Source organism: Elgaria multicarinata, chromosome 1, assembly GCF_023053635.1.
Source record: "Elgaria multicarinata webbii isolate HBS135686 ecotype San Diego chromosome 1, rElgMul1.1.pri, whole genome shotgun sequence".
NCBI lineage: Eukaryota > Metazoa > Chordata > Lepidosauria > Squamata > Anguidae > Elgaria > Elgaria multicarinata.
Genome location: NC_086171.1, coordinates 99914642 through 99940748, shown reverse-complemented (window position 1 = coordinate 99940748; position 26107 = coordinate 99914642). Strand labels below are relative to the sequence as shown.

The 26107-nt window shown below is 45.1% G+C and overlaps 1 protein-coding gene across 1 annotated transcript; it reads left to right on the top strand.

The window, feature by feature from the left end:
• The first annotated feature begins 20158 nt into the window (after positions 1–20158).
• Positions 20159–26107, top strand: MYOC (myocilin). The gene is made up of 3 exons (XM_063116964.1): positions 20159–20830; positions 23786–23914; positions 24970–26107. The coding sequence occupies exons 1-3, from the start codon at positions 20257–20259 to the stop codon at positions 25752–25754; spliced, it is 1488 nt and encodes a 495-aa protein (XP_062973034.1). The 5' UTR covers positions 20159–20256; the 3' UTR covers positions 25755–26107.

Genomic DNA, 26107 nt, shown 5'->3' with positions numbered 1-26107 from the left:
TGTTTGAATGAAGATAATTCAAGATTTGCCAACTTTGGCCCATATGGGAGAAGACTGCACGTAGCTCGTGCGACTGCAACCGAAACAGTTCAGTGGTTCTGCTGCCAAATAATTTAGAACAAGCAAATTAATATGCTCAGACTGCCCACATTCCAAACATGAAAAAGGAACATTCAAGGCTTTTCTGTTAAAAGTCTCAGTCTGCTAAACTATCTAAATGTTAGTTAAAAATGCTAAATAGTCATAAGTGCGTATTCAGGATAATATGTGTGGTGGTTCCATATAGTTTTCCTCTCTTTGTTGCAAAACCTACATCTGGTCTGAGTTCTCACAAAAGCCCTCAGCAACAACTTTGAGACTTCCAAGAATTGAGCTTCCACTCTCTGTTCCTTATTGCCCCATCTGCAGAACCTTCCCAAATCTGTGTATTTTGCCAATATACAGAAGAATTAACATTAGGTTTTTCTCTTTGTGTTTGCCACGAGCCATTCATGCCAAAGTAATCATAAATAAAGACAGGTTACAAGCTAACGAACACCACCACACTATAGAAGGATGCATCATGCATTTAAAGCCCCATCCACCCCACACAAAGCAGTGTATGGTATGTTAAAAATACAATAAGAATAAGACTATGAAAGCACAGTAAAATCGATTAATCACACATTTGTGTCAGGAATAGTTGAGGTCTTGTAGTTCAGTTAAGATTTAATTAGAAGTCTGGAAGGCTTTTGGGCCTGTTCAGACTCTGGAATGTTAAAATCTGTGTGAATAGATCTCTGTCAATGTTCTCAGCACAGACGGAGGAGTGTCCTTACCCCCCTATGCCACCTGTTTGTCTCTGCCTTGGGCAAGAATCTGTCTGTGAGAAATTGAACGATTTATATATAATCTGTGGCCTTTCCATCAGACTGGGCTGGCTAAAGTGAAGTAATTGACAGCCTTTATGTCTGACATGAAGATTGCCTCAAATGGAATATGGCCTGATATGTGTTTTTATTAGAGGTAGTGTATTATATTGTTAGTTAAGTATGTAGAGAGCTTCGGCTATTGGGCGGTATAAAAATGTAATAAATAAATAAAATAAATAAATAAATAATATGTGTTGTTAGGTAATGTTTTCTTTTTTCGCTTGTCTTTTTTTCTCCTTTTTTTGGGGGTAGAAAATAATAAAATTGTTAAAAACCGAGAAAGGGTAAGCGTCACTCACATTGAAGTACCATCTTGGCGGGCTGAGCAGTGCCGCCCTCTTTGAGGCTTTTCATAGACTTGAACCCATGTTTGCTGTGGATTGTGTGTATGTGTTTTTGTTTGTGTTCAGCTCAGTGTACCAGCAGACTAGGATTAATTATAGCTGTTGGACTTTCCTTCTGCCAATTCAGGTGGCAGGGAGTTGCCAGTGCTAAGGCAGGAGCACTGGACTCCTTGTGCCTGAGGTTTTACCTTCCCTGCGATCTTGTTTAAGCTTTGACCTTGTTCCGTCTCCTGGCCTCTCAAGCAAGCACACATTCTGGCAAACTGACATGGGACACCCAAATCAGTGAGACTTCTTTATCGCTGGAAATCCCACAGCAAAAGCTTAATAGTTACACACTTGAGAAATTGTATAGCTGATGGTCAGAGCTATAGTCTCCAAGAAATTCCAAAAACAGTCAAAAGTTAATCACTACAGCAGCAACTTGGAATCCTTGTTGCCATCTCCATGGTTCCATAAACCACTCTAAACCCGGAGAAGGGAGGGGAAAGACTGCTGATACGATCCGTCAGGCAATCACAGGGAGAAATTCTTGAAAGGCTCAACAAACCACCCCAAGGGAGCTAATCCAACTGTGGAACATTCATTGGTAACTCAAGGGAACATGGTCAAGGCCTAAACAAGATCACGGGGAAGGTAAAACCTCAGGCACAAGGAGTCCCATGCTTCTGCTTTAGCACTGGGAACTCCTCGCCACCAGAGGAAAAGTCCAACAATCATAATCAATCCCAGTCTGCTGCTACACTGAGTTGACCACAAACAAAAACACCCACAGCAAATGTGAGTTCAAGTCTATGAAAAGTCTCACAGTACTTTTCATGGCAAGTTCTTGGTAATCCAAAATCCAATCCATGTGCAGAGTGCTTTCAAAGTCCCAAATGGTGATGGATCCAAACGGAGGCTTTTCTGGGAAATGCAGCAGAGATGTTCCTAGCAAAGGCTCCTCTGCTTTGCTCCAGCTTAAAAAGGGAGGCATAGGCCTCTTCCAGACCACTTGACAGACAGGGGCTTTGGCCTTTCAGCAATGCCCCTGTCCAAACAAGGTGGCACTGCTCAGCCCACCAAGATGACGCTTCAACATGAGTAACCTCCGCCTTTATCGATTTCTCACAGACAATTTCTTGCCCAGGGCCGAGACAAACAGGTGGCATAGGGGAGTAAGGGCACTCCTCCATCTGTGCTCTGAGAACGCTGACAGAGATCAATTCACACAGATTTTAACATTCCAGAGGCTAAACGGGCCCAAAAGCCTTCCAGACTGCTTCTAATTAAATCTTAGCTCAGCTACAATACCTTAACTATTCCTGACACAATGCAAGGCAGCAAAATAATACTAGAAGGCAAGAATAAAAATATCTTCCCAAAGTTTAGTCTGTCTTCATGTGTAAGTAAAGCAGAAATGCAGTCCTGAACAGTTTAACTTGAAGGCTTGTGTCCACCACCACCACCAATAAAGGTATTGTGGCTTTTTATGTAGGAACTGGGCAGTTTGTAAATTGCCTTGTTTTTCTTCATCTGTGGAACCAGTATAGTTCTAAGGGCACTAAATGGTGTTTCAAGTTGCAGAAGAAGATTCTTGTATAGTGAACTATTCTCATGACAATGCAGCAAGGATGGTTTGCATGCTAGTGTTTGGAATAGTCCTACTTTCTCAATCTGCAAATTCTCCCTGTTCTGGATGGCTTTAACCTAAGAAAGCACAGGCCTTTGGCTTAGCGTTTGCTTAGAATGCAAGGGGTTGGGCTGAACTAGTTAGAGGATATGGCCCCATTCTACTCACTCTCAACTTTTCACTCAATTGTCTTCAGGTCCCAGACATGCCCCAATTTCCCCCACCTTTCAAAAGCAACACATTATAATCTTCCCTTGACCCTGCCCTTTCATTCAAGCTGCCTACCCTTCTCTTTGGACTCCTTAGGCCAAATGTGTTCCTCATGTTTTCCTTGTATTATTTTCAAAGTCCCTCCTTGACATTCTAATCTTGGTTCTCACTCATTCCGTTCTACCGAAACTGCTCTCAGAGTTCCCAGTGGTGTTCATCTGCCCAATTGAACAGCTGCCTTGCCAGGCAAACCTCCTGTGGACCATCTGCTGACTCGGATAGTATCATTGCCATCTTTCTACATTAGTTTCCACAATACTGTCCTTCTGTTTCTATGATGCTTTGGCGATTTGTCCCTACTGTTCTCTGTAGCTCTTAGTCCCGGTTCCTCTCTTAACTTAGGGTGTTTCCAGGCAGGGCATCTGTCACATTGTGCAGCTATTTGTCTTTTCTTCTTCAACTGATTTTCTGGTAATTTCCTTACCAGAAAGCAACTGGAAAGCAGGGGAGGGGTGCAAACTGAATACTGTCATCTAGATCCCCCACAAAATTCTGCGATTGAGGCAGTGCAATTACACAATTAAGCCTCTTCCTTTGAATGGTCTATTGTCCTGTCTGACAATTCTATATTTTGATAACTTGCTAAACCTATTTCTTTGATATCCGTGCTCTCTGGCTTTCCATATAGTCCTGTTTCTCTTTCTCAGTATTTCTGCTGAGGCTGTACGTAGCAAAGAAACAACTTCTAATCATTCCACATTTAGAAAGATTTTGGTCACTATCCGAAAGAACATCAGAGGCTTGCAAACTTGACGTTACAAATATGTCTCTCTTTCTTCGCCACCTATATGTGCCAAATCCTGACATTTCTTCGGCATCTCTAAAGTCTTCCCTTTTCTTTGTCGACCACTAAAATTTTGGTATGATAATCTCTCATCAAAAAACAACCACCTTATAACCTCCCCATTCCTGGCTTTTTCTTGCATGGCATCTCCCTGCTTCACTCAGTCCAGAGTGCTTTTGTGCAACCCAGCATGGAGACAAAACACGTCAGGAAGAAGGCTAGCCGACAATCTGATCATAGAATCATAGAACCATAGAATAGCAGAGTTGGAAGGGGCCTACAAGGCCATCAAGTCCAACCCCCTGCTCAATGCAGGAATCCACCCTAAAGCAGCCCTGACAGATGCTTCTCCAGCTGCCTCTTGAAGGCCTCTAGTGTGGGAGAGCCCACAACCTGCCTAGGTAACTGATTCCATTGTCGTACTGCTCTAACACTCAGGAAGTTTTTCCTGATGTCCAGCTGGAATCTGGCTTCCTTTAACTTGAGCCCATTATTACGTGTCCTAAACTCTGGGAGGATTGAGAAGAGATCCTGGCCCTCCTCTGTGTGACAACCTTTTAAGTATTTGAAGACTGCTATCATGTCTCCCCTCCATCTTCTCTTCTCCAGGCTAAACATGCCCAGTTCTTTCAGTCTCTCTTCATAGGGCTTTGTTTCCAGACCCCCGATCATCCTGGTTGCCCTCCTCTGAACACGCTCCAGCTTGTCTGCGTCCTTCTTGAATTGTGGAGCCCAGAACTGGACGCAATACTCTAGATGAGGCCTAACCAGGGCTGAATAGAGAGGAACCAGTACCTCACGTGATTTGGAAGCTATACTTCTATTAATGCAGCCCCAAATAGCATTTGCCTTTCTTGCAGCCATATCGCACTGTTGGCTCATATTCAGCTTGTGATCTACAACAATTCCAAGATCCTTCTCGTTTGTATTATTATTATTATTATTATTATTTATTTATATAGCACCATCAATGTACATGGTGCTGTACAGAGTAAAACAGTAAATAGCAAGACCCTGCCGCATAGGCTTACAATCTAGTATTGCTGAGCCAAGTATCCCCCATCTTGTAACTGTGCCTTTGGTTTCTATTTCCTAAATGTAGAACTTGACATTTATCCCTATTAAATTTCATCCTGTTGTTTTCAGCCCAGCACTCCAGCCTATGAAGATCACTTTGAAGTTTGTTTCTGTCTTCCAGGGTATTAGCTATCCCACCCAATTTTGTGTCATCTCCAAATTTGATCAGCATTCCCTGCACCTCCTCGTCCAAATCATTAATAAAAATGTTGAAGAGCACTGGGCCCAGGACTGATCCCTGCGGTACCCCACTCGTTGCCTCTCCCCAGTTTGAGAAGGTTCCATTGATAAGTATTCTTTGAGTCCGATTCTGTAGCCAACTGTGAATCCACCTAATAGTTGTTCCATCTAGCCCACTTTTAGCTAGTTTGTTAATCAGAATATCATGGGGCACTTTGTCAAATGCTTTGCTGAAGTCAAGATATATGACGTCCACAGCATACCCACGGTCCACAAGGGAGGTTACCTTATCAAAAAATGAGATCAAATTTGTCTGACAGGACTTGTTCTTGACGAATCCATGTTGGCTTCTAGTGATCACCGCATTGATTTCAAGGTGTTTACAGATTGACTTCTTTATAATCTACTCCAGAATTTTCCCAGGGATGGATGTCAGGCTGACTGGTCTGTAGTTCCCAGGTTCCTCCTTTTTGCCCTTTTTGAAGATAGGGACAACGTTAGCCCTCCTCCAGTCGTCCGGCACCTCACCCGTCTTCCATGATTTTGCAAAGATAATAGACAAAGGTTCTGAGAGTTCTTCCACTAGCTCCTTCATTACTCTAGGATGCAGTTCATCGGGCCCTGGAGATTTGAACTCATTGAAGGAAATTAGGTGTTCTTTGACCATTTGTTTATCAATCTCAAACTGTAATCCCGCTCCCTCAACTTCTGCTTCACTTTTTCCAGGGGGGTCATAGACCCGCTTTTGGGAGAAGACTGAGGCAAAGTAGGAATTGAGCACTTCAGCCTTTCCTTTGTCATCTGTTATCAATTTGCCATCCTCATTAAGCAGTTGAACCACCATTTCTTTCCTCTGTCTTTTACTACTCACATATCTGAAGAAAGCCTTTTTATTGCTTTTAGCATCCCTCACTAATCTCAGCTCATTCTGAGCTTTAGCCTTCCTGACGTCATTTCGGCATTTCTGCGCCACCTGTCTGTCCCGTAACTGCCACTTTATTCACTAAGTCATCCCTATTGGTCAATATCAAGTCAAGGATTGCCGATCCTCTAGTTCCTTCCCCCACTTTCTGTAGGAGAAAGTTATCACCCACACATGTCAGGAATTTCTTGGAAGGGCCGCTTTTGGCAGTATTGGTCTCCCAACAGATATCAGGGTAATTGAAGTCCCCCATCACTAGTACATCACACTTCCTTGAAACACTGGCAATTTGTTTCTCAAAAGTTTCATCCTCGTCTTCTCCTTGATTGGGTGGTCAGTAGTAGACTCCGATTATCATGTTCTTTTTATTCCTTGCCCCATTTATTTTAATCCAGGTGCTCTCGATGGGGCTCCCAGTCTGATCCGCCTGTATTTCTGTGCAGGGATAGGTATTTTTAACATATAGTGCAACTCCACCTCCCTTTCTGTTTCTTCTGTTCTTTTTGAACAAGTTATATTTATTTATTTATTTATTTATTTATTACATTTTTATACCGCCCAATAGCCGAAGCTCTCTGGGCGGTTCACAAAAATTAAAACCACAGTAAAACACCCAACAGGTTAAAACACAATTATGAAATACAATATAAAAAGCGCAACCAGGATAAAACCACACAGCAAAGTTGATATAAGATTAAAATACAGAGTTAAAACAGTAAAATTTAAATTTAAGTTAAAATTAAGTGTTAAAATACTGAGTGAATAAAAAGGTCTTCAGCTGGCGACGAAAGCAGTACAGTGTAGGCGCCAGGCGGACCTCTCTGGGGAGCTCGTTCCACAACCGGGGTGCCACAGCGGAGAAAGCCCTCCTCCTAGTAGCCACATTGAAGTAGTTATATCCTTCAATTGCTATATTCCAGTCATGGAAGTCATCCCACCAAGTTTCAGTTATACCTATCAAGTCGTATTTGCCTTCATGTAATAAGAGTTCAAGTTCATTCTGTTTGTTTCCCATGCTCTGGGCATTAGTATATAGACATCAAAGACCATGTGTTTTATAGTCTGGCTTTGTTCCTACATTGTTGCAGACACTATTTTGGGGCACTATTGGAGCTGTTCTCTGTACTGTGGTGCCTTGGCCTTCATCCATTGTTGCCTCGAGGTTTACATCTCCCGCCCCCGTAAGATTCAGTTTAAAGCCCTCCTGATCAAGTTCTTCATGCTGTGGCCGAACACATTCTTTCCAGCGCTTGTGAGGCGCAACCCATCCCTTGCCAGCAGTCCATGTTCCAAGTAGCGTAGCCCGTGGTCCCATAATCCAAAACTCTCATGTCGGCACTGTAATGGAAGTCTGAGTTAATCAGTCCTTCCCCAGGGTCTTTTCCCCTACTGCTCCCGCCCAAAGAACCAGTACTTCCTTGGAATAAAACACACCAACACCCGAAGTAACCAAGATAAAAGGTTTATTTATAAAAAGACAGCTATTAAATAGGCACTTGGTCAGTAGCAGCTATAGACAGGTACATAAAACAGAACATAAGAGGGAATGGGGGTAGGGAATGGATAAAACAAATACAAGTCAGGCAAAACCACCCATAAATCCATTCATACAAGAACCGACAGTCAGTCCACTAAATTTCCCTTCCCTGGTCAAACCGACCAACTTGCCTTTAGAGAAACCAGCTCACAGCCAAAGTACGGCTTCCTAACGCTCTCCCAGTTCCCTAACCGGGCAACCGTAGACATCCATAGCCTCGGGGCTAAAGACGAACCCCCAGCTTAATCCTATCAGCTTTTATCTATTTGTCTCCTAATGAGGGAGTCGGTTCTTTCTTCTCACACAAAGCCCAATTAGCCCAGGCAGGAGATAACCTCCAGGTGTGAAGCCTCAGCCTGACCTCTGTAAGTTTAACTCCCACTTTCCCACATACCAAAAGCTGGGTCCTGGCGCCGGTTTACCCCATAAACAAGCTGGCCAGATTCCTCCCATAAACATATCAAGTTAATCTTTCCTCTATCTATCACCACTATGGTTTACTGCCTAACAGGAAGACAAGGTTTATTACCTGCAAAAAAAAAACACAAATTACTTCGGGAACAACTATATTCTAGGACCTAATACATTTTATAACTTTCCCAGTCCTTCACAGGCACCACCTTCGTAGCCAGTCGTTCATCCGGAGTATTTTTCTTTCCCTTTCTAATCCTCTTCCAAGAACCGGGAGGATGGATGAGAAAACTACCTGGGCCCCAAAGTTCTTCAGTTTCCTTCCCAGAGCTTCATAGTCTGAAATGATTTCTTTGTAGCTCTGCTTGGCGACATCATTTGTTCCACATGGATGAGAAGAAAGGGGTATGTGTCTGTGGACTTTATGAGTTTCGGTAACCCTTCAGTCACATCTCTAATCTGTGCTCCAGGGAGACAGCACACCTGGCAAGTCCATGGGTCTTCACGACATACTTGGGTTTCAATCCCATGCAGCAGGGAGTCTCCCACAACGACTACTCTTCTCTTCTTCTTGGTTGACCTACCTTCTGCCTCTTGTTCATTGTTGCACGGTGTCTCCTGTACTTCCTCCTCTGCAAACTGTCCTTCAGACTCATCTTCCAGAAGCTGAAAGCAGTTGCTTAACTCTAATGGTTCCACCGGTGCAGAATGCCTTCTAGTTCTTCTGCTCCTAACTGTCACTCTTTTCCAGAGAGTTTCCTCTTCATTGGCTTTCCTCCCCTCAGCTTACTACACTTCTGCTTCAGCTGGCTGTTGCTCTTCAATCTCGTGTGCTTCTTGTTGCTGTTGCAGTTCCACCGTTTGGTCTAAGAACTCCTCGTCTTCTCTTATTCTTTGGAGGGTGGACACTCGCCGCTCAAGTCCTCTCACTTTTTCTTCCAAAAGTGCCACCAGCTTGCACTCGTTGCGGGTATACGCCATGTTGAGCTCAGGCAGAAACACGAACATTGCACACCCTTTGCAGGTCACTACCTCTAGGGGCTCCTTTCCATCCATATTGTCTATTTCTGCTTTGTTTTTTCCATTCTGATTATAGTGGAATTGCCTTTGCTTTGTCCTGTCCTCTCTGAAGGTACACAACTATATGAGTATGTCTTAAGGGAAGATAAGATTTTTTTGGTTGGGGTTTTTTTTTGGTGGTTTTGTGTGTGGGGGGGTGTTTCTCTTTATGTTTTTCTTTGTTTCCCCCCCTATTTGTTTGTTTTTTCTTCTTAGAGGCCTCCCCCTTGACCTCCCCTGCCGAACTCCCCCTGTCAAACTCCTGTTTGCTCTTCCTGTTGGCTCGCTCTCTGGGTACTGGCTTACTTTTCTAGCTTCTACTTGAGCTGGGCCAGCTGCTCTTCCCTGCTTCTGCTCAGCTCCAAGTCAGGAAACAGAATATGATCAATTCTCCACTTGCAGATGATCAATTCTCCACTTGCAGTCTGAAGTGGAAGTGTCCAGCAACACCTGCACTGTGGGTGGCTACTGTAGTACAGCAATACCTGTACTGTGGGTGGCTACTGCTACTGCTTGGCTTTTGCGGATACGTTTAACCTTCCTTTTAAATCCGTTTACAAAAGGCTGCCTGGTGTAAAGGCTGAGTAGAGAGTGGACCCAAGTTCTTTCTGGCTTGCAGTAGTCAGTGCATCTCCTGGGCCTGTGCTTTATACTGCCCAGCACAGTATTGAAGCCACGATCTACTCAGGTGGTATCCTTCTCACCCTTTCCCCTAAGATAGGTTAAAGCTCAAATGCTCAACAAATTCTTTAAGGAAAAGCTGCAAGTGCCTGGAAGATGGGAAGGAATTTCTTTAGGACCAGTAACATAAAAAGGCATTTAAAAGGTGAATGTTTTATTCAGCAGACATAAGTGGTGTGCTGGATCAGATCAAGAACTCACCTAGTACAACATCCTGTTCTCAACAGGGCCAGCCAAATTCCTATGGGAAACATACAGCCTGGAGGCCAAAGCAACAGTTCATCCTTCCTGTTTGACTGCCACGGTATCTGGTATTGAGACGCAATCTGCCTCTGAAATGGAATATGCAATTCACCTCCCATAACTGATCAGTGTTTAGACCTGTCGTCTTTAAATTTGTCCAATCCCCTTTTAAAGGTATCTAAATCAGTGATCCTCACCATATGTTGCCGGAATTCCAAAGCCTAGCTATGTGCTGTGTGAAGAGGCACTTTCCTCTGTCATGAATCTACTGACAATCAATTTCTTTGGTAATCCTGAGTTCTAGTCTCTCCACTTTCTCCAAACCATTCAAAATTTTTATAAACCATTAACACTCCCTTGTAGCCCTTTTTTATATCAAAAATATTCTAAATGCCTTAGTCTTTCCTTAGAGTAGGGTGGCCATATGAAAAGGAGGACAGGACTCCTGTATCTTTAACAATTGCATAGAAAAGGGAATTTCAGCAGGGGTCACTTGTATGTATGCAGCACCTGGTGAAATTCCACAATAGTTAAAGTTGCAGAAGCCCTGCTTTCTTTTGTATCTGGTCATTCTACAAAAGAGGGCAGGGTTCTTGCAGTTTTAACTTGTGAAGAGGGAATTTCACCAGGTGCTGCATGCTTACAAATGACACCTGATGAAATTCCCTTTTCTGTGCAACTGTTTAAAGATACAGGAGTCCTGTCCTCCTTTTCATAGGGTCACCCTACTTATAGGGAAACTGATCCATCCCATTTTGGTTGCCCTTTTCTGCATCCTTTACAGCTCTATGTATGTCAGTTGCAACTTATTTCTGGCCCCTGCCATTGTCCGAGCCAGCAGGCTGGAGGAGGACGGGGCCCTTCCTTGAAGCTCCTCCCCTTCCATGATGTCATCAAGCTCCCCTGCTTACCCCCTAAAGTGACTCAACAGCAAGTAAGCTTCTCAGTTAAAGCTGGATTCTGTGCTCAGAACCACATTATGTAGGTTTTCTGCATTTGTGTGTGGAATTGTGAAATACTCACAGCTCTGGATATGAATCTTGTCCTTCTAGGTCATTATATCTGAATTCAGACTTCCATGTTTGCTGCACTGGTGCAATGTGACCATAGCCTTCATTTTGTTAGCTTCATTCTGTATCTTTTAAGTTAGTCAACTGAGAATCACCTGTTAGATTCTAAACAGCTGAAATGAACCAAAGTTTTTCCAAATTCTTCTGTGCAAACACCAGCATTGAATATTTTCCAGATATTCTCAAAAAATCAAGTGCTTGAATATTTGTCAAAGATTTGTTATAAGTAAATGGCATCATATGATACTTTGTTTTAAATTTTGATATTTAATAGTTACTTGACAGTATTTGGTAGCTAGCATTTAATGGCATTTAGCATTTGAGAGTATTTGATTCAGGTAGATGTTCAATGGTATTGTAACATTAGAGTTTGGTCAGGAGAGGTTTAATGGGGCCAGAATGATTGCAACTGTTCTTTAATAATTAGTGGCAAAGTTGCTAGGCACATCTTTTCTAGGGAGATTACTGGCATAATGTCGTCCCCCCCCCTGCTTTCAGTAATTGAAATTTATTCATTTATTTATTGCATTTTTATACCACCCAATAATCAAAGCACTCTGGGTGGCTTCCTTCTCTCTTTTGAATTGGCTTGGTTCTATTACTCTGTAGTTGGTGCTTATATATATTTTAAAATTTATTTTGTAAATCTTATTTATTTATTTATTGCATTTTATACTGCCCTATAATCGAAGCTCCCTGGGCGGTTCACAAAAAGATCTCAAAAAGGTCACAAAAAGATCTTACACTATAGCCAGCTTGGGAGACCAACTTTTGGGGACTGAAAGGTGGGATAAATGTCAGATTCTGTATTAGAATGATGATTTCATATTTTTAATTTGGAATTTTCCATTCAAAATTTGAAGAAATAGGTTCTTCTGTCAAAGTTTGAATGTTTGTGGATATTATATCAGCTCTACTTACTCTACGCCACAGCCTCGTGTGGCGCAGAGTGGTAAGCGGCAGTTACTGCAGCCGAAATTCTCCCCACGGCCTGAGTTCGATCCCAGCGGAAGCTGGTTCTCAGGCAGACGGCTCGGGTCGACTCAGCCTTTCATCCTCCCAAGGTCGGTAAAATGAGTACCCAGCTAGCTGGAGGGAAGGTAACTGCGACTGGGGAAGGCAATGGCAAACCACCCCGCTACAAAGTCTGCCAAGAAAACGTCAGCGAAAGCAGGTGTCCCTCTAGGAGTCAGCAACGACTCAAGTGCTTGCATGAGAGGTTCCTTTCCTTTCCTACTTTCATAGTTCTTCACCAATCTAAATTAGTCCAGTGATCAAGATATGTGTATCTTGTGGGCTGCTCTGTAATATGGTGTAACCGGCATCACAAAGCCCTCCTCCTACAATACCTTAGGCTACTGAGAATTCTCTGGCCCAAATCTTTTCTTCTTTTGCAGAACTCCCACTTCCAGGCTTCCTTGGCAGGGGAGGGAGAAGTCATAACAATGAAACCAGTTTAATTTGACAACAATTCACCCAGCTTGCAGTACAGCTTGCACCCTGGCATTTCCCAAAATGCTTCCTTTTGAGCACCTCTTTCAGATTTCTCATCTGACACAGAGATTAGAGGTGCTGAATTGGTGTTGAAGAGGGGAGGTAGAGAACAGGGGAGGAAGGGAAAATATCATGAGCTGGGAGGCAGGCTATTTCTGCTTGGCTTGGGATCTATGGCTCTACCACATCCATCCCTGGACTCCTCCCCAAGGCACCAGGCACAGCCAGGCTCTGTCCCCTGACCTACTAGGAGCCACCCTCTGTCCTCTGTGGGCATCATTAGGCCTTGCTTCCATTCAGCCTGGCTCCATGCCTGATCCCTCAGCCGGGCCTTCCATCTCAGCTCCCAGGCTCTGCCCTCCTGCACCTTGGGGCAGAGCTTCAGGGAACCTGGCAACTGCAGCAGGGGCAGTGCAGAAGGTGGCACCTGGACATTCTTTCCACTGGCCTTGGCAGTGCCTTATGTTGGCCAGAGGTAATTAGAGGTTAATTGCCAGTTTAGGAGGAGGAGGAGAAATAATGAAGCCACCAATTTGTTAGGGGTCTAATAGCACAAACTGTTGGGGCCAGAACCTTTCCTTGGGAATTCTGTTTGTGCTCAGAAACACAGCTCACAATGCAGCTCTTACTTAGCAGAGTAAGTTTATTAGCTTCAGACTTCTTTACAGTTCCGTGTCATTGTGCAGAGTGACAAAAGCTATACACATATACATATATACACAGTTTTTTTTAATCTATATTACATACAGCTGTGATTAGGCTAACCCAGCCTCAAGGATCTTTGGTATATTCATATCATTAACACCATGATATCTTAGAGAATCCTGGCAAGGTTCCCAGTACAGCTTCTATCTCAAGGTAATTGCTCACAGATAGTCTTCCTCTGTTTAGTCTTGAGATAGCCACACACACAATTTTAATGACTACGCAAGTTTCTTAAACTTAACACAAACACTAATGGAGGCATCGGTAGGGCTATAACAGTAAATGTATAGCCATACTCACACAAGTCCCTGGTAGCCACTGGGCCCCAGCATCTTGACAGGGCTACTGCTGGCATCCTCAGTCCCCTATATCAGGAGGCAGGGTCTGCAAGCCACTTGCCATTTTAATTACTTGTCATGGCAGCAGTGTAGCATCACTCTGAGACAGAAATGAAAATGGTGGACTTCTAGCAACAACACTCTATTAATTTCCCACCATCCCCCTGAAGTGATGCTGTTTCAATGGCAGTGGGGGTAATTGAAATGGTGGGCAGCTTGCAGACCCAGTTGCTCTGTGCAGATCATAACATCACGACATTGTTGCCACTGCCCACCACCAGTAAATAAAGGTGCAGGGTGGGGGTGGGCACCATGGGCACTTCGCTAAGGGGTGGGGGGTGGGGCTCAAACCTGGAAAATTCTGACTAAGTGGCTATTTAGCTTCATTATTTTTTTTAGGACTTAATGAGTTCCCAGTGACCCGTTGCCCCTTCCCTAGTTCTTGTCCCCCAAAAGACTTGTGAGGTGGGTTAGGCTGAGAGTCTGTGACTGGCCCAGAGTCACCCAGTGAGGACTAGAACCTGGATCTCCCAACTCCCAGCCCAACACTTAAGACACTGGCTCTACACTGCGCTGAAAATATCAATGACCAAAAACATAACTCAGAAAAGTATTTACTCTCACAGCAACTGAGCAAACTACAAATAAAGTTTGCCATAGATGTATCCCTAAATTCTACAAATCATTCTAAAGGTAGAACTAGAGTAGGCAAAATAATAAATCTCTTCCTTATTAAGGTAATGTCCAGAGTTGGATCTTGCAAGATCCCAGAGGGAGCACCTTCCACCTTGCTTTTTAGACTCAGTTTCAATGCACACTTTCGCTGCACCTCAGTGACTCAGTTCACCCCTATCACTACGCCATTGTGGGGTAAATAACCTTCGGGGCTCCACAGTGTGTGCCAGCCAGCCACCATTTTTAATATCAGTTATTCTAGGGTTATCTGAGGGTTGTTTATCCCTCAAATAACCCATGCTGCCTTGGAACACATGACACAACAAGCCACGACACACACCTGCACCCAGTGGCTTGCATATTCAAAATGGTGGCTGCTGCATGCTCTGGAACCCAGCAGTTATTTAACCTATGGTAGCTTAGTGTTATGTACAAATTGGTCCTTTGTTGTATCCTTCCTATAAGCAGAAGGCGTTGCCTTTTCTCACAAACCTGATGTCAACTCTGACTGACTAACTGCATATGGCAGCTTCCAAAACAAAACCAAAAAATTTAGAACAGCAGGGGAATAAGTGCAATATGGCTGCAAGAAAGGCAAATGCTATTTTGGGCTGCATTAATAGAAGTGTAGCTTCCAAATCATGTGAGGTACTGGCTCCTCTCTATTCGGCCCTTGTTAGGCCTCATCTAGAGTATTGCATCCAGTTCTGGGCCCCACAATTCAAGAAGGACGCAGACAAGCTGGAGCGTGTTCAGAGGAGGGCAACCAGGATGATCAGGGGTCTAGAAACAAAGCCCTATTAAGAGAGACTGAAAGAACTGGGCATGTTTAGCCTGGAGAAGAGAAGATTGAGGTGAGACATGAGAGCACTCTTCAAATACTTGAAAGGTTGTCATACAGAGGAAGGCCAGGATCTCTTCTCGATCATCCCAGAGTCCAGGACATGGAATAACCGGGTCAAGTTACAGGAAGCCAGATTCTGGCTTTACATCAGGAAAAACTTCCTGACTGTTAGAGCAGTACGACAATGGAACCAGTTACCTAGGGAGGTTATGGGCTCTCCCACACTAGAGGCCTTCAAGAGGCAGCTGGACAACCATCTGTCAGGGATGCTTTAGGGTGGATTCCTGCATTGAGCAGGGAGTTGGACTCGATGGCCTTGTAGGCCCCTTCCAACTCTGCTATTCTATGATTCTATGAGTGTTATGTAGATAATTATATACATAGCCTCTTGTAATGAACAATAACTGACTAGGGAGCCATCTGGGAGCATATTGTGGATGTTCTAGACAAGGGCAAGACTGTCACCAATAGGTTAGTGGGTCAGAGCCCCCCTGCGCTCTCTGCCTTCCGGGTGGATGTGATTTCCAGGGAAATGCCTGGCATTCCAAGCTGCTTACACGAAAGAGGGTCTGAGCTTGAATTTAATGTCTTAAATTGCTTCCACTGGGTAGAGGATGCCATGCAGGCCCCAGAGTTAGGTGACCAGGCATGTAGAGTAGTGACACTGTGGGCTGATTTTCATATCAGCTGCTTGACCCATATGCTGGACTGGGACCCTAGTGATTAGGCATTGAACAACATCCTGGGGCCACCTTTCCACTTGTTTGCAGTGAAATAATAGTATTTAGCATTTATACGTATGTGTGCATGTTTATATCCCTTCTTCCTGCAGTTGCCAATGCAGTGGTTTGGTTAGATGAATGCTAGACCAGGACTCTGAATCATGCAGATCATTGGTGACCTTGGACTGTCACTATATCTCAGCCTAGCCCACCTTACAGGGTTGTTGTGAGGAGAAAATGGGTTGGGAAACCAGGTCGCCACCCTGAGCTCCTTGGAGGAAGGGTAAGGTATAAGCATAAAAAATATGATTCAGGGTTGCTAACAAATAATTTAAAAAAGCAACAGAAACAGCAGATAAAAGCCGTCAGAACAACTGTAATGATGAGCACTTCAGAGTATTCTCTCAGAAATCCTTATAATACTCCTCAAAGTGGGCAGGCATTAATCATCTCCATATTGTACTTAATGGGCGTGTGGCTGAAGCAGAGGGTATCTCTCTTTTAATGGCAGTAGAGAAGTTCCCAAATTCACATGAGGCGGAAGCGTGACAGCAAGAACCTGACAGCATCCATCAGTTTGCATTGTATTCCCTATGTCTGAACTGCTAAAAATATTTCTATAACTAGGTAACCTTTTGATATTTTAACTGGTTTAATGTATTTTATTGCTGTAAGCCACCTTGGCAGGGATTCTGCCCTGAAAGGCGGCCAAGAAATATTTTAAATAAAAATAAATAAATAGCCTAGTTCTTGATATACAATAGTTGAGACTTATGACTTTTCCACATTTAGCAAAAATCCTGCATCCTTACCAGGGTTTTGTCTTCCAGAGTCTTCATGGGTTTAACGATATGCACAATACATGAGCTCCCCCCTGTTTTGGGCAGTTCCTCCCCATATTTTTCCATTTGTGAACCGCCCAGAGAGCTTCGGCTATTGGGCGGTATAAAAATGTAATAAATAAATAAATAATAAATTATACCACCATCAGATGGCACTGTTTTATTTGTGATTTCAATTTATTACAGCATTTTCAGGGTTTTATAAAATGACAGATTCTAGCTTGAAAGCGGTGGGAGAGGCATTGGAGGTTGATGATAGAATAGTAGAGTTGGAAGGGGCCTACAAGGCCATCGAGTCCAACCCCCTGCTCAATGCAGGAATCCACCCTAAAGCATCCCTGACAGATGGTTGTCCAGCTGCCTCTTGAATGCCTCTAGTGTGGGAGAGCCCACAACCTCCCTAGGTAACTGGTTCCATTGTAGTACTGCTCTAACAGTCAGGAAGTTTTTCCTGATGTCCAGCTGGAATCTGGCTTCCTTTAACTTGAGCCCGTTATTCCATATCCTGCACTCTGGGAGGATCGAGAAGAGATCCTGGCCCTCCTCTGTGTGACAACCTTTTAAGTATTTGAAGGGTGCTCTCATGTCTCCCCTCAATCTTCTCTTTTCCAGGCTAAACATGCCCAGTTGGTTTCTTCGGTTTTCTCCTTGTTGGAATTGTTTGTAACTGTCTTTAACATTTCCTTTTTTAAAATACTCCCACCCATCCTGCACTCCTTTTCTCATTAGGCTCACTTGCCACGGGACCTTACTTATTATAGTTCTGAGTTTATTAAAATCAGCTTTCCTAAAATCCAGGGTACGTGTATGGCTACACTCAACTTTTGTCTCCTTCATAATCAAGAATTCAAGTATGACGTGGTCACTTTCTCCCAGAGTTCCCGTAACTGGCACTTTATCCACTAAGTCATCCCTATTGGTCAATATCAAGTCAAGGATTGCTGATCCTCTAGTTCCTTCCTCCACTTTCTGCAGGAGAAAGTTATCACCCACACATGTCAGGAATTTCTTGGAAGGGACGCTTTTGGCAGTAATGGTCTCCCAACAGATATCAGGGTAATTGAAGTCCCCCATCATTACTACATCACACTTCCTTGAAACACTGGCAATTTGTTTCTCAAAAGTTTCGTCCTTGTCTTCTCCTTGATTGGGTGGTCGGTAGTAGACTTCGATTATCACGTTCTTTTTATTCCTTGCCCCATTTATTTTAATCCAGATGCTCCCGATGGGGCTCCCATGAAAAGGACTTTCAAACTTCCATGAGTGACCAATCACGAGCATGCAATAAATCGCTTGTGGGGAGGAGCTCAATGCTACCTTTCCATTCTGCCGGCACAATAGGCAACACACAAGCTTGCATGCTCCACAAGGGCTAATCAAATGGCAAGTATCTCTTGGATAGGATCCAGATTTACATCGGATCAACTGCCGTGGCCCCCTCTTTCCCATGGCCGCTTCTCTGACCCCCTGAAAATGTTACATAGACAGTCAGGAGACCCTGCTGAATGGGGTAAGCTGTGCAGTGTGTGTGTGGAGCGGGGAGGGGAACAGAACTGCCCCAAATCCACAGAAGTCCAAGTCCTGGGTCCACCCTCCTGTCTTTGGGAGCAGGGATGCATGAAGGGAATGAAATATACAAAGGAACATTGCCCCTATTGCCAGAATTCTCCCTTCCAGCCCATCAGAAAAAGGGTTAGACACATTCACGGAGGTTAGATCTGTCGACAGTAGAAATGCGATCTTCAGAGGCAGCCCACCCGTGAAAGCCCAAGAGCCAGGAAAAGACAACTCTGCCTTGCTTGGGGTCTCCCCAGAGGCCTTTGGCTGGCCACACGTGGAAACAGGCTGCTTGCCTAGATGAACCCTTGGCCTGATCCATCGAGGCTCTTGACAAGTTCTTAAAATGTATCTCAGGTTTCTCCAACCCATTTCTTTTCTGCTTAGATTATAGGGCATTTTATCAGTGGAGGCTGATGGCAGCAGACTCACCTTGGAGAGCTCCTTTAGAGTTCTGGCTGCTGCTGACTGAGAGCTCCATCACAGCAGCGATTTATCGCACTCTCGCCATGCCTGCTATGGGTTTTTGCAGCGCGGTCCTCACAGGACATCGTTCCTGTGCTGCGCTCATCTCGCCTCTTCCCCTCCCTTTTCCGTCTTATTTTGGAGCGGGGAAAGTCCATTTCCCCCCCCTCCATGTGAAATAACGCCATCCCTCCGTCCCGTGTATTGCTGTTCTTGCACTATATCGGACCATCCCGTTTTTTGTTGGGGGCGTGTGTGTCGAAGGGCGGTCTCACTGACAAAAGAGGAGGGCAGGGTGGTTCTCCACTCAACTGCTCAACTGTGAAGGGGGAAGGAGAGAGGGCGCCCAAACACTCCAGAGAGAAGGTGAGCGAGGCTGCCCCATTCAATGCTATGGTTCTTACTCCTGAGTAGGCATGTCTAGGTTTCCTGAACAGAACAATGTCCGCTTCCGTTGCCATGCCAACATTGACCACAAACTTCCCCCAAAACTAATTGCAATACTTTCTCTTCATTTATATTGTATAATATGTTCTTAGGGGAAAGCATAGTGTGTTGTTTTACTGTAATTGTGCAATTTCAGGCTGCCGTATTATTGTATTTGCGCAGAAATAAAAATATATAAATATTTTATATATATTAATATATATATTTAAAATTAATTGCAGGGGGGAGGAGAATGTAGGGGGTGGGGCAGGAGATTTTACCAGCACAGTAGAAATAGCACAACAACACACCGACGTGAAAGCGCCCAGCACTAGACTCGCTAAGGAAACGGAGGGGGAAACCGTGGGCTCAAAGCAGGGGGAAAAGTAGGTGTGGTGGAGCTCTGTAAAGCAGAGTGGATTCACTGCCCCATTGACATCTGAGCCACCAGCCTCCACTGTATTTTATATTTCTGTTAGGTTGGTTTAGACACTTAAAAATCAGGTGCCTTTGACATATATTTGCTCTCAACTTTTGTGTAAATAGCCTGTTAATATAAGATTCCTTTCTGGTTTTCTTTCATGCTTGCTAATCTGTTTGAGGTGCAACTGCGGACACCGTGGTTATTTCCACACCAGGGCCCGTTCGTGCTGCTCAGGCATTGCTTGGCCACCATCAGCGCTGGTTCTACGTGGCGAACTGCGTACAAGTATTTGGTCCTCAGAATTCCCCTCCCTCCCTGCCCATGTTTGTCACACACCCTATCTCGCACGCCTGTCAAGGAAGCTGTGTAAACTGAGGATACAGATCCCAAGAATGGAGCCTGGGTTCAACATCCTATTCGTATCAATTGAATGCTATCCCTTTAAGAGAGGCCAAAAAGCTCAGGAAGATTCCTGTTGTTCTGTGCTGCTGCTGCTGCTTCTGGCAAAGCGACCCTCTTCTGCACCTCCCTGACTGACTCCCAGCCTATAAAGTTGAGGTCTCAGAGCTCGGCTTCAGAGAGAGCCGTGACTGCCACTCGCCGGCTGTGCTCCTCAGGAAGCCCGGGTGGGTTTAAAGGGACCAGGACAGCAGCAGGGCAGTCATGGAGGTGCTGAAGGCTTGGCTGCTTTCCTCCTGGGTGGTGTGGGGAACTTTGGGCAGCACTGTCCATCTCCACAAAGCCAATGACCAGGGCGGCAGGTGCATTTATTCCTTCTCCGTCCCCAGTGGGACTGAGGCCAGCTGTGCTGACCCAGGAGAAGCCATGACAGCGATCCAGGGTCTCCAGCAGGCGAGCAACGCCCAGCGCCTGGAACTGGAGTCTGCCAGAGCAAGGCTGAGCCTCCTGGAGAACCTGGTCAACCAGCTGCAAGGAAGCCATGCGGCAAGGAGCCCCTCTCTTTCCATGGTGGGGCTGCTCCAGTGGGAAGTGGAGAGCCTCAAGAGGGAACAAGCCAAGAGGGACACTCAGGTCAGCCGGCTGGAATCCACCATCGGCAACCTCCTCCAAGACAAGTCTGCTTTAGAGGAAGACAAGAAGTGGCTGGAGGAAGAGAAGAATGAGCTGGCCAAGAGGCTGGAGGACAGCCTTCAGGAGGTGGCTCAGCTGAGAGCAAGCCAACACCCCCAGGCTGGAGAGGCACCCAGCAGGGACACCCGCCAAGGATCTCCAGAAGGTAATATTAGAGGGCATCCAGATAAGAAGTGGCATCCTTAGAAACCCGCTAGCGAATGGGGTGTTTGGACCTAAAGCGCTTTTGTTAGGGGCTCTCTTGTAAGTCCTCTTTTTCACACCCTCCCCCCGGGATCAGGATGTTGTCCTATTCTCTCTTTGGAGGCAGAAGAGGCTCCAAAAGTGATGGCAGTGGCAGGCAAGCAGGTCCTTGGGTAAGGGGCACTTCCTGAGAGTCTCACATTCAAGAAAGAGTCAAGAGGGAGCATGTTTCTGGTCCTTGGAGCTGTAAAGGTAGGCTTGAACGTGGGGAAACAGTGCCAGCGCCTGCTGTTCAGAGTATTTTGTATTTAGCCACCACAGCAAATTCTTGCTAAGAGATTTATCCTCCAAGAATTTACGTTGGTGGGTTGTTTTTTTTAAGCTATTCATTTACTTGCTCTCATGGCACAGGTTCACATAATAAGAAATTCATTACTAGAAGTCTGTTTCAGGCAATTCACATATTATGAGAGAGGGAGAAGAAATTTTATTATTATTATTTATTTATTTATTTATTTATTTATATAGCGCCATCAATGTACATGGTGCTGTACAGAGTAAAACAATAAAATAGCAAGACCCTGCCGCATAGGCTTACATTCTAATAAAATCATAATAAAACAATAAGGAGGGGAAGAGAATGCACCAAACAGGCACAGGGTAGGGTAAAACTAACAGTATTTGATCTCTAACCCTTCTCTCCACATTGCTGATCATTTGATGATGATGAATCTCACCTTTTCCCCAGTATTGGAACTCAAGGCAGTTTACAAGATTAAAACATGTACATTCTTCTATCATGCCCCTCCTTTAGTCATCCTTTTTTCTACCCTGAAAAGCCACCCATCCTCTGACCTTTCTTTCCTCGGAGGGTAGCTGCTTCAAACCCTCTCCTGTGAATTGCCTCTTTCCAGCTCCGTGAGCAGCTCCCTGGGCATGCTGGAGCCCCACACATCTGGAGGGCATCCGGTCGTGGGTTGCTGCTCTGCAGCAATGAGGGCATCTGGCCATTTCCGATGTACAAAATGCGGGGGGCCAGGGAAGGGAATACCCAGGACGTGAAGGGATTCTTCTCTACTTCCCCTGCATCGATCCTTTTCCTACCCCTTGTCAGCATTTTATTCAGCGGGCCAGATTGCAAGAATGTCAATGCATCTCATGAATGGAGCAGAAGTGGGCCCCAGCAGAAGGCATCCTTAAAAGGCTGCTGGCAAGTGCAGCTTGTTGTGCTGCTAGCAAGGGCAAAGCCCCGCCCATGCTGGGTTTTCTTTTTATATATCTAGAAAAGCCTGTGTCCCATTAAGCTATGTTTGCCCAGCATTAGGGTCAGCGGCAATGACTGAACATAAGGAATCTGAACCAAGGCCGTCTTGCTTGCTGAATACAGACCCACTGGCTCCAGGGATGGCCTTTTTTAAGCCATCGCATTATCACCCTCTTACCAGAGGGCAAAAATAGGGGGTAATGGAATACCGAAGTTGGGATCTGGTGTATTTTTGGAGCGTGATGCCTTGGCAGCAGTGCAAGAGCATCACTCTGCTTTGGGGGCACGTCAGCTGCCAAACTGGAAAACTGGAGCAACCATCCATGCGGGGTTGCCGGGTGAACAGCGTTTGTATCCTGATCAATTCTTTGATGGCAGAACAAGACCACTTGACTGAAAGGGAGAAGGGCCTGGCTGGGTTGATTGCCATTTCCAGGACAGTTTGTGTGTTTGATATTTAAAGCATTCTTACTCCGCTCTTCAACTGAAATGTCTTCCTAAGTGGCTTGCATTGATGAGAAATAAGACAGTTCCTTACTTTCTGCAGGCTTAGTCTAAAAGTCATGACACAAAAGGAAAAAGGTACTGGGAGGGAGCTTTCTCTTTACAGGGAGGATGTTGTGGGGGTGGGGTTTGGGGGGGGAATTTTGTTTTTGTTTTTCTTACTTGGGGGAGTTTCTGTTCTCCCCATCTGTGACGTGCAGGTCATAATACAGGCCTACCTTTACAGAACTGTTGTAAGGATTCCAGAAATAATCGGCCAGCCTGCACACCATGGCATGCCAGAATTGCTGAGAATGCTGATGCTGGTTGAGAACAGGAAAGCACGCTGATGCTTGGTTGCTGCTACTTTGCTCCTCCAGGCAATGGAAGTAGTTAAACAAACTAGGAAGCCTCTGTCCATTGTTTGTTTAGCATTCTGGCTTGTTCCTCTCTTCTAACAAGCCAGAATCATATGCCAGCCCAGCTCACACACCACCAAGATCCTTTGCTTTCCCAACAAACCAGAATTTTAAGCCTGGCTTATAATTCTGGTTTGTTAGGAGAGCAACAAGCAGGTATCTTGGTGGTGTGTGAGCTGGGCGGGTTCAAAGGGAAAGGAAAGGAACCTCTCGTGCAAGCACTGAGTCATTGCTGACTCTTGGAGGGACGCCAGCTTTTGTTGACATTTTCTTGGCAGGCCTTATAGCGGGGTGGTTTGCCATTGCCTTCCGGCCGTTATTCAAAACAACCATCAAAACAACCATCAAAATAAGCCACTGTGGCTTAAAGCACAGTGAAAGCTGGGCACAATTTTAATAGTAATCGCCTGGGCACAGCTTGTTATCCGAACCTGGGTGGCATGGCATGAATGGAGGGAGAAAGAACCCTCTGACAAACCTACAATTACTCATTGGTTATTGGAGGGTTGTTCCAACAAGTAATGTTGCTCAGGTTTGGATAGCATAACAAGTTGGGCCTGAGTAGTGATTATTACAATCATAACTGCCACACACCACAGTTTAAATAAGCCACCATGACTTGTTTTGATCATGCGAAGTGCTTTGAACATTCTAAAGTGTTCCATAAATGCTCACCACTATTTCTGACCTTTCAGGCACCATATTTCTGGCCTTCAACATGTTTTATTTCCGTCCCTTCTTCCCTCTGCAGTTTCTACGTGGGTCACAGAAAATGTGGACTACCAAGAGCTCAAATCAGAACTGATGGAGATTCCTGCACCCCATCTCTTCCAGGCAAGCCCCTCCCCCAGCCGCCCTAGTGCAGAAGCAGAAGTGTCAGGTACAAAGCTATATTGAGTTCCTGCTTCTTTCTAGCACACTGGTTAGATAACTTTTTCCTTACTTACCCTGCTAAGTTAACATTGCCTGGAATAATCTCCCTCTCACCTCAGCCTGGCTTTCATTTCATTTCTGTCCAAAGGTGGAAGGATAGTCCCCTTTGCTTTGTGAGCCTGCCCTTTCAGAAATGCCAGCTAGGCCAGATGAATGACCACCAACATCCCAAGCAGGTGGTAGTCAATCAGAACAGAAATCCACCTTCTGCAGGAATTGATCCCACAGAATTCTGCCTAGATTAACGGAATAATGATGGGACAGAATATTTCCTTCTCTTTTGTCAGTTTAATGGACCATCTTGTCACAAGATTAAGACAGCAGTGAGGACACACCCAAATACATCATTTGGTCTGACAGCGACCCTTTGCACCACCTCAGACTCTGCAGGGGCACGTTTAATGAGTGTTAAATGAACACTCATTCAAAAAATTATGTGTTTTGCCTTCAAAAGGTCTGTTAAAATGAGGCCAGCAACACAGCCTGCTCCATGCAAGTCCAGAGGGTAGACGGCTTTGTGAGTGTTCCCAGGGTTACCTGAAGAGCAGGCCCAGCCACCTATGAAAGGCTTCCATGTTTCATCGCCTGCTGAGATCAGACCTCAAGGAAAGAGAGGTCTGACCATATGCCAGATCAGCCCTTGCAGTTGGTGGGGAAAAGGCAGTGAGGGAAGGGCCCAAGTGTCCCCCTTTGGTCAACTTGCTTAAGGGTTTCCTTCACTTACCACCAGATCCAGCCTGGTCCTTCCATTCTTCCCCTTCCTTCTTAGAATAGGTTCTTTCCCTTTCCCCTTCCTTCTCACTCAGTAGAATCATATTTCAGCAACAACCCTGATGCTACTGAACATTTCACATATGTTCTTTTGAGTATACTTAGAATACTGGATAGTTACACCCAGTTTTGTCCGTGCTGTAGGATGGGCACCCCCCAAAGACACTCTCTTCCCCAAGTTCATTTTCTGCAACTGGACAGAATAACCGGCTTGCTTATTTCCTGACACAGGCTGTGGATCGCTGCTGTGGGTTGGTGAACCAGTGACCTTACGCAGGGCAGAGACCATTGCTGGCAAGTATGGTGTATGGATGAGGGACCCACAACCTGTGCCTCCATACACCCAGGAGACAACTTGGAGAGTTGACACCGTTGGCACAGACGTCCGCCAAGTCTTTGAGTATGATAATACAGACCAGTTCACGAAAGGCTACCCTTCTAAAGTGCATGTGTTGCCCAGGTCCATGGAGAGCACTGGAGCTGTTGTTTATCAGGGTTCACTCTATTTTCAGAGGCGCAAGTCTAGAGTTCTGGTGAAATATGACCTGAACGCTGAAGTCATTACAGTCCAAAAGGAGCTACCCAATGCTGGCTACCATGGGCAGTTCCCCTACTCATGGGGTGGATATACAGACATTGACCTTGCAGTTGATGAGATGGGGCTGTGGGTGATCTACAGCACTGAGAATGCCAAGGGGGCTATTGTGCTTTCCAAATTGGATCCAGAAACCCTAGAGATTGAGCAGACATGGGGAACCAACATCCGCAAGCAGTCAGTGGCCAACTCCTTTATGATCTGTGGCTCTTTGTACACCATCAGCAGCTACTCATCCCCTGAGGCCACAGTAAATTTCACCTACCACACTAGAACAGGCACCAGTGCACCGCTGAACATCCGCTTTGAGAACCGCTACAGATACAGCAGCATGGTAGACTACAACCCCACAGAGAGAAAACTCTTGGCTTGGGACAATTTCAACATGGTTGCCTATGATATTAAGCTTTCCAAGATGTGATTTGCTTGGAGAAGCTGGTAGTGGGAAGATATGACAGGCCAGTAGAGCTAACCCAAGGCCTGGACCAGAACATCCCTATGGCTGACCTTTTCCTCCTAATTGACAACATTGGGCGCAAGCCACACAGACGTTCTTCTGAGCAAGTTCCATTGAAAGTAAAGGGGAATAGTGTAGAGATCACTACTATGGAGTTCCTATTGCTTTTGCCCAATTCCTATTGATTTCAATGGAGATTGTGCAGGAGAACGTCCCATGGATTGTACCCCATCTCTCTGTTTCCCACTCTACTGCCCTTAATGGCATCCAGTGCCATTTGTTTCAAATGGTAACTTGCCTCCGTATACTACCGTCTT

What these genes read in the sequence shown, in the direction of transcription:
- MYOC (XM_063116964.1), top strand. Translation starts at nt 20,257, where the DNA reads ATGGAGGTGCTGAAGGCTTGGCTGCTTTCCTCCTGGGTGGTGTGGGGA. An exon ending in CCGCCAAGGATCTCCAGAAG is followed by an intron (nt 20,831 to 23,785) that starts GTAATATTAGAG and finishes TTCCCTCTGCAG; the next exon opens with TTTCTACGTGGGTCACAGAA. An exon ending in TGCAGAAGCAGAAGTGTCAG is followed by an intron (nt 23,915 to 24,969) that starts GTACAAAGCTAT and finishes TTCCTGACACAG; the next exon opens with GCTGTGGATCGCTGCTGTGG.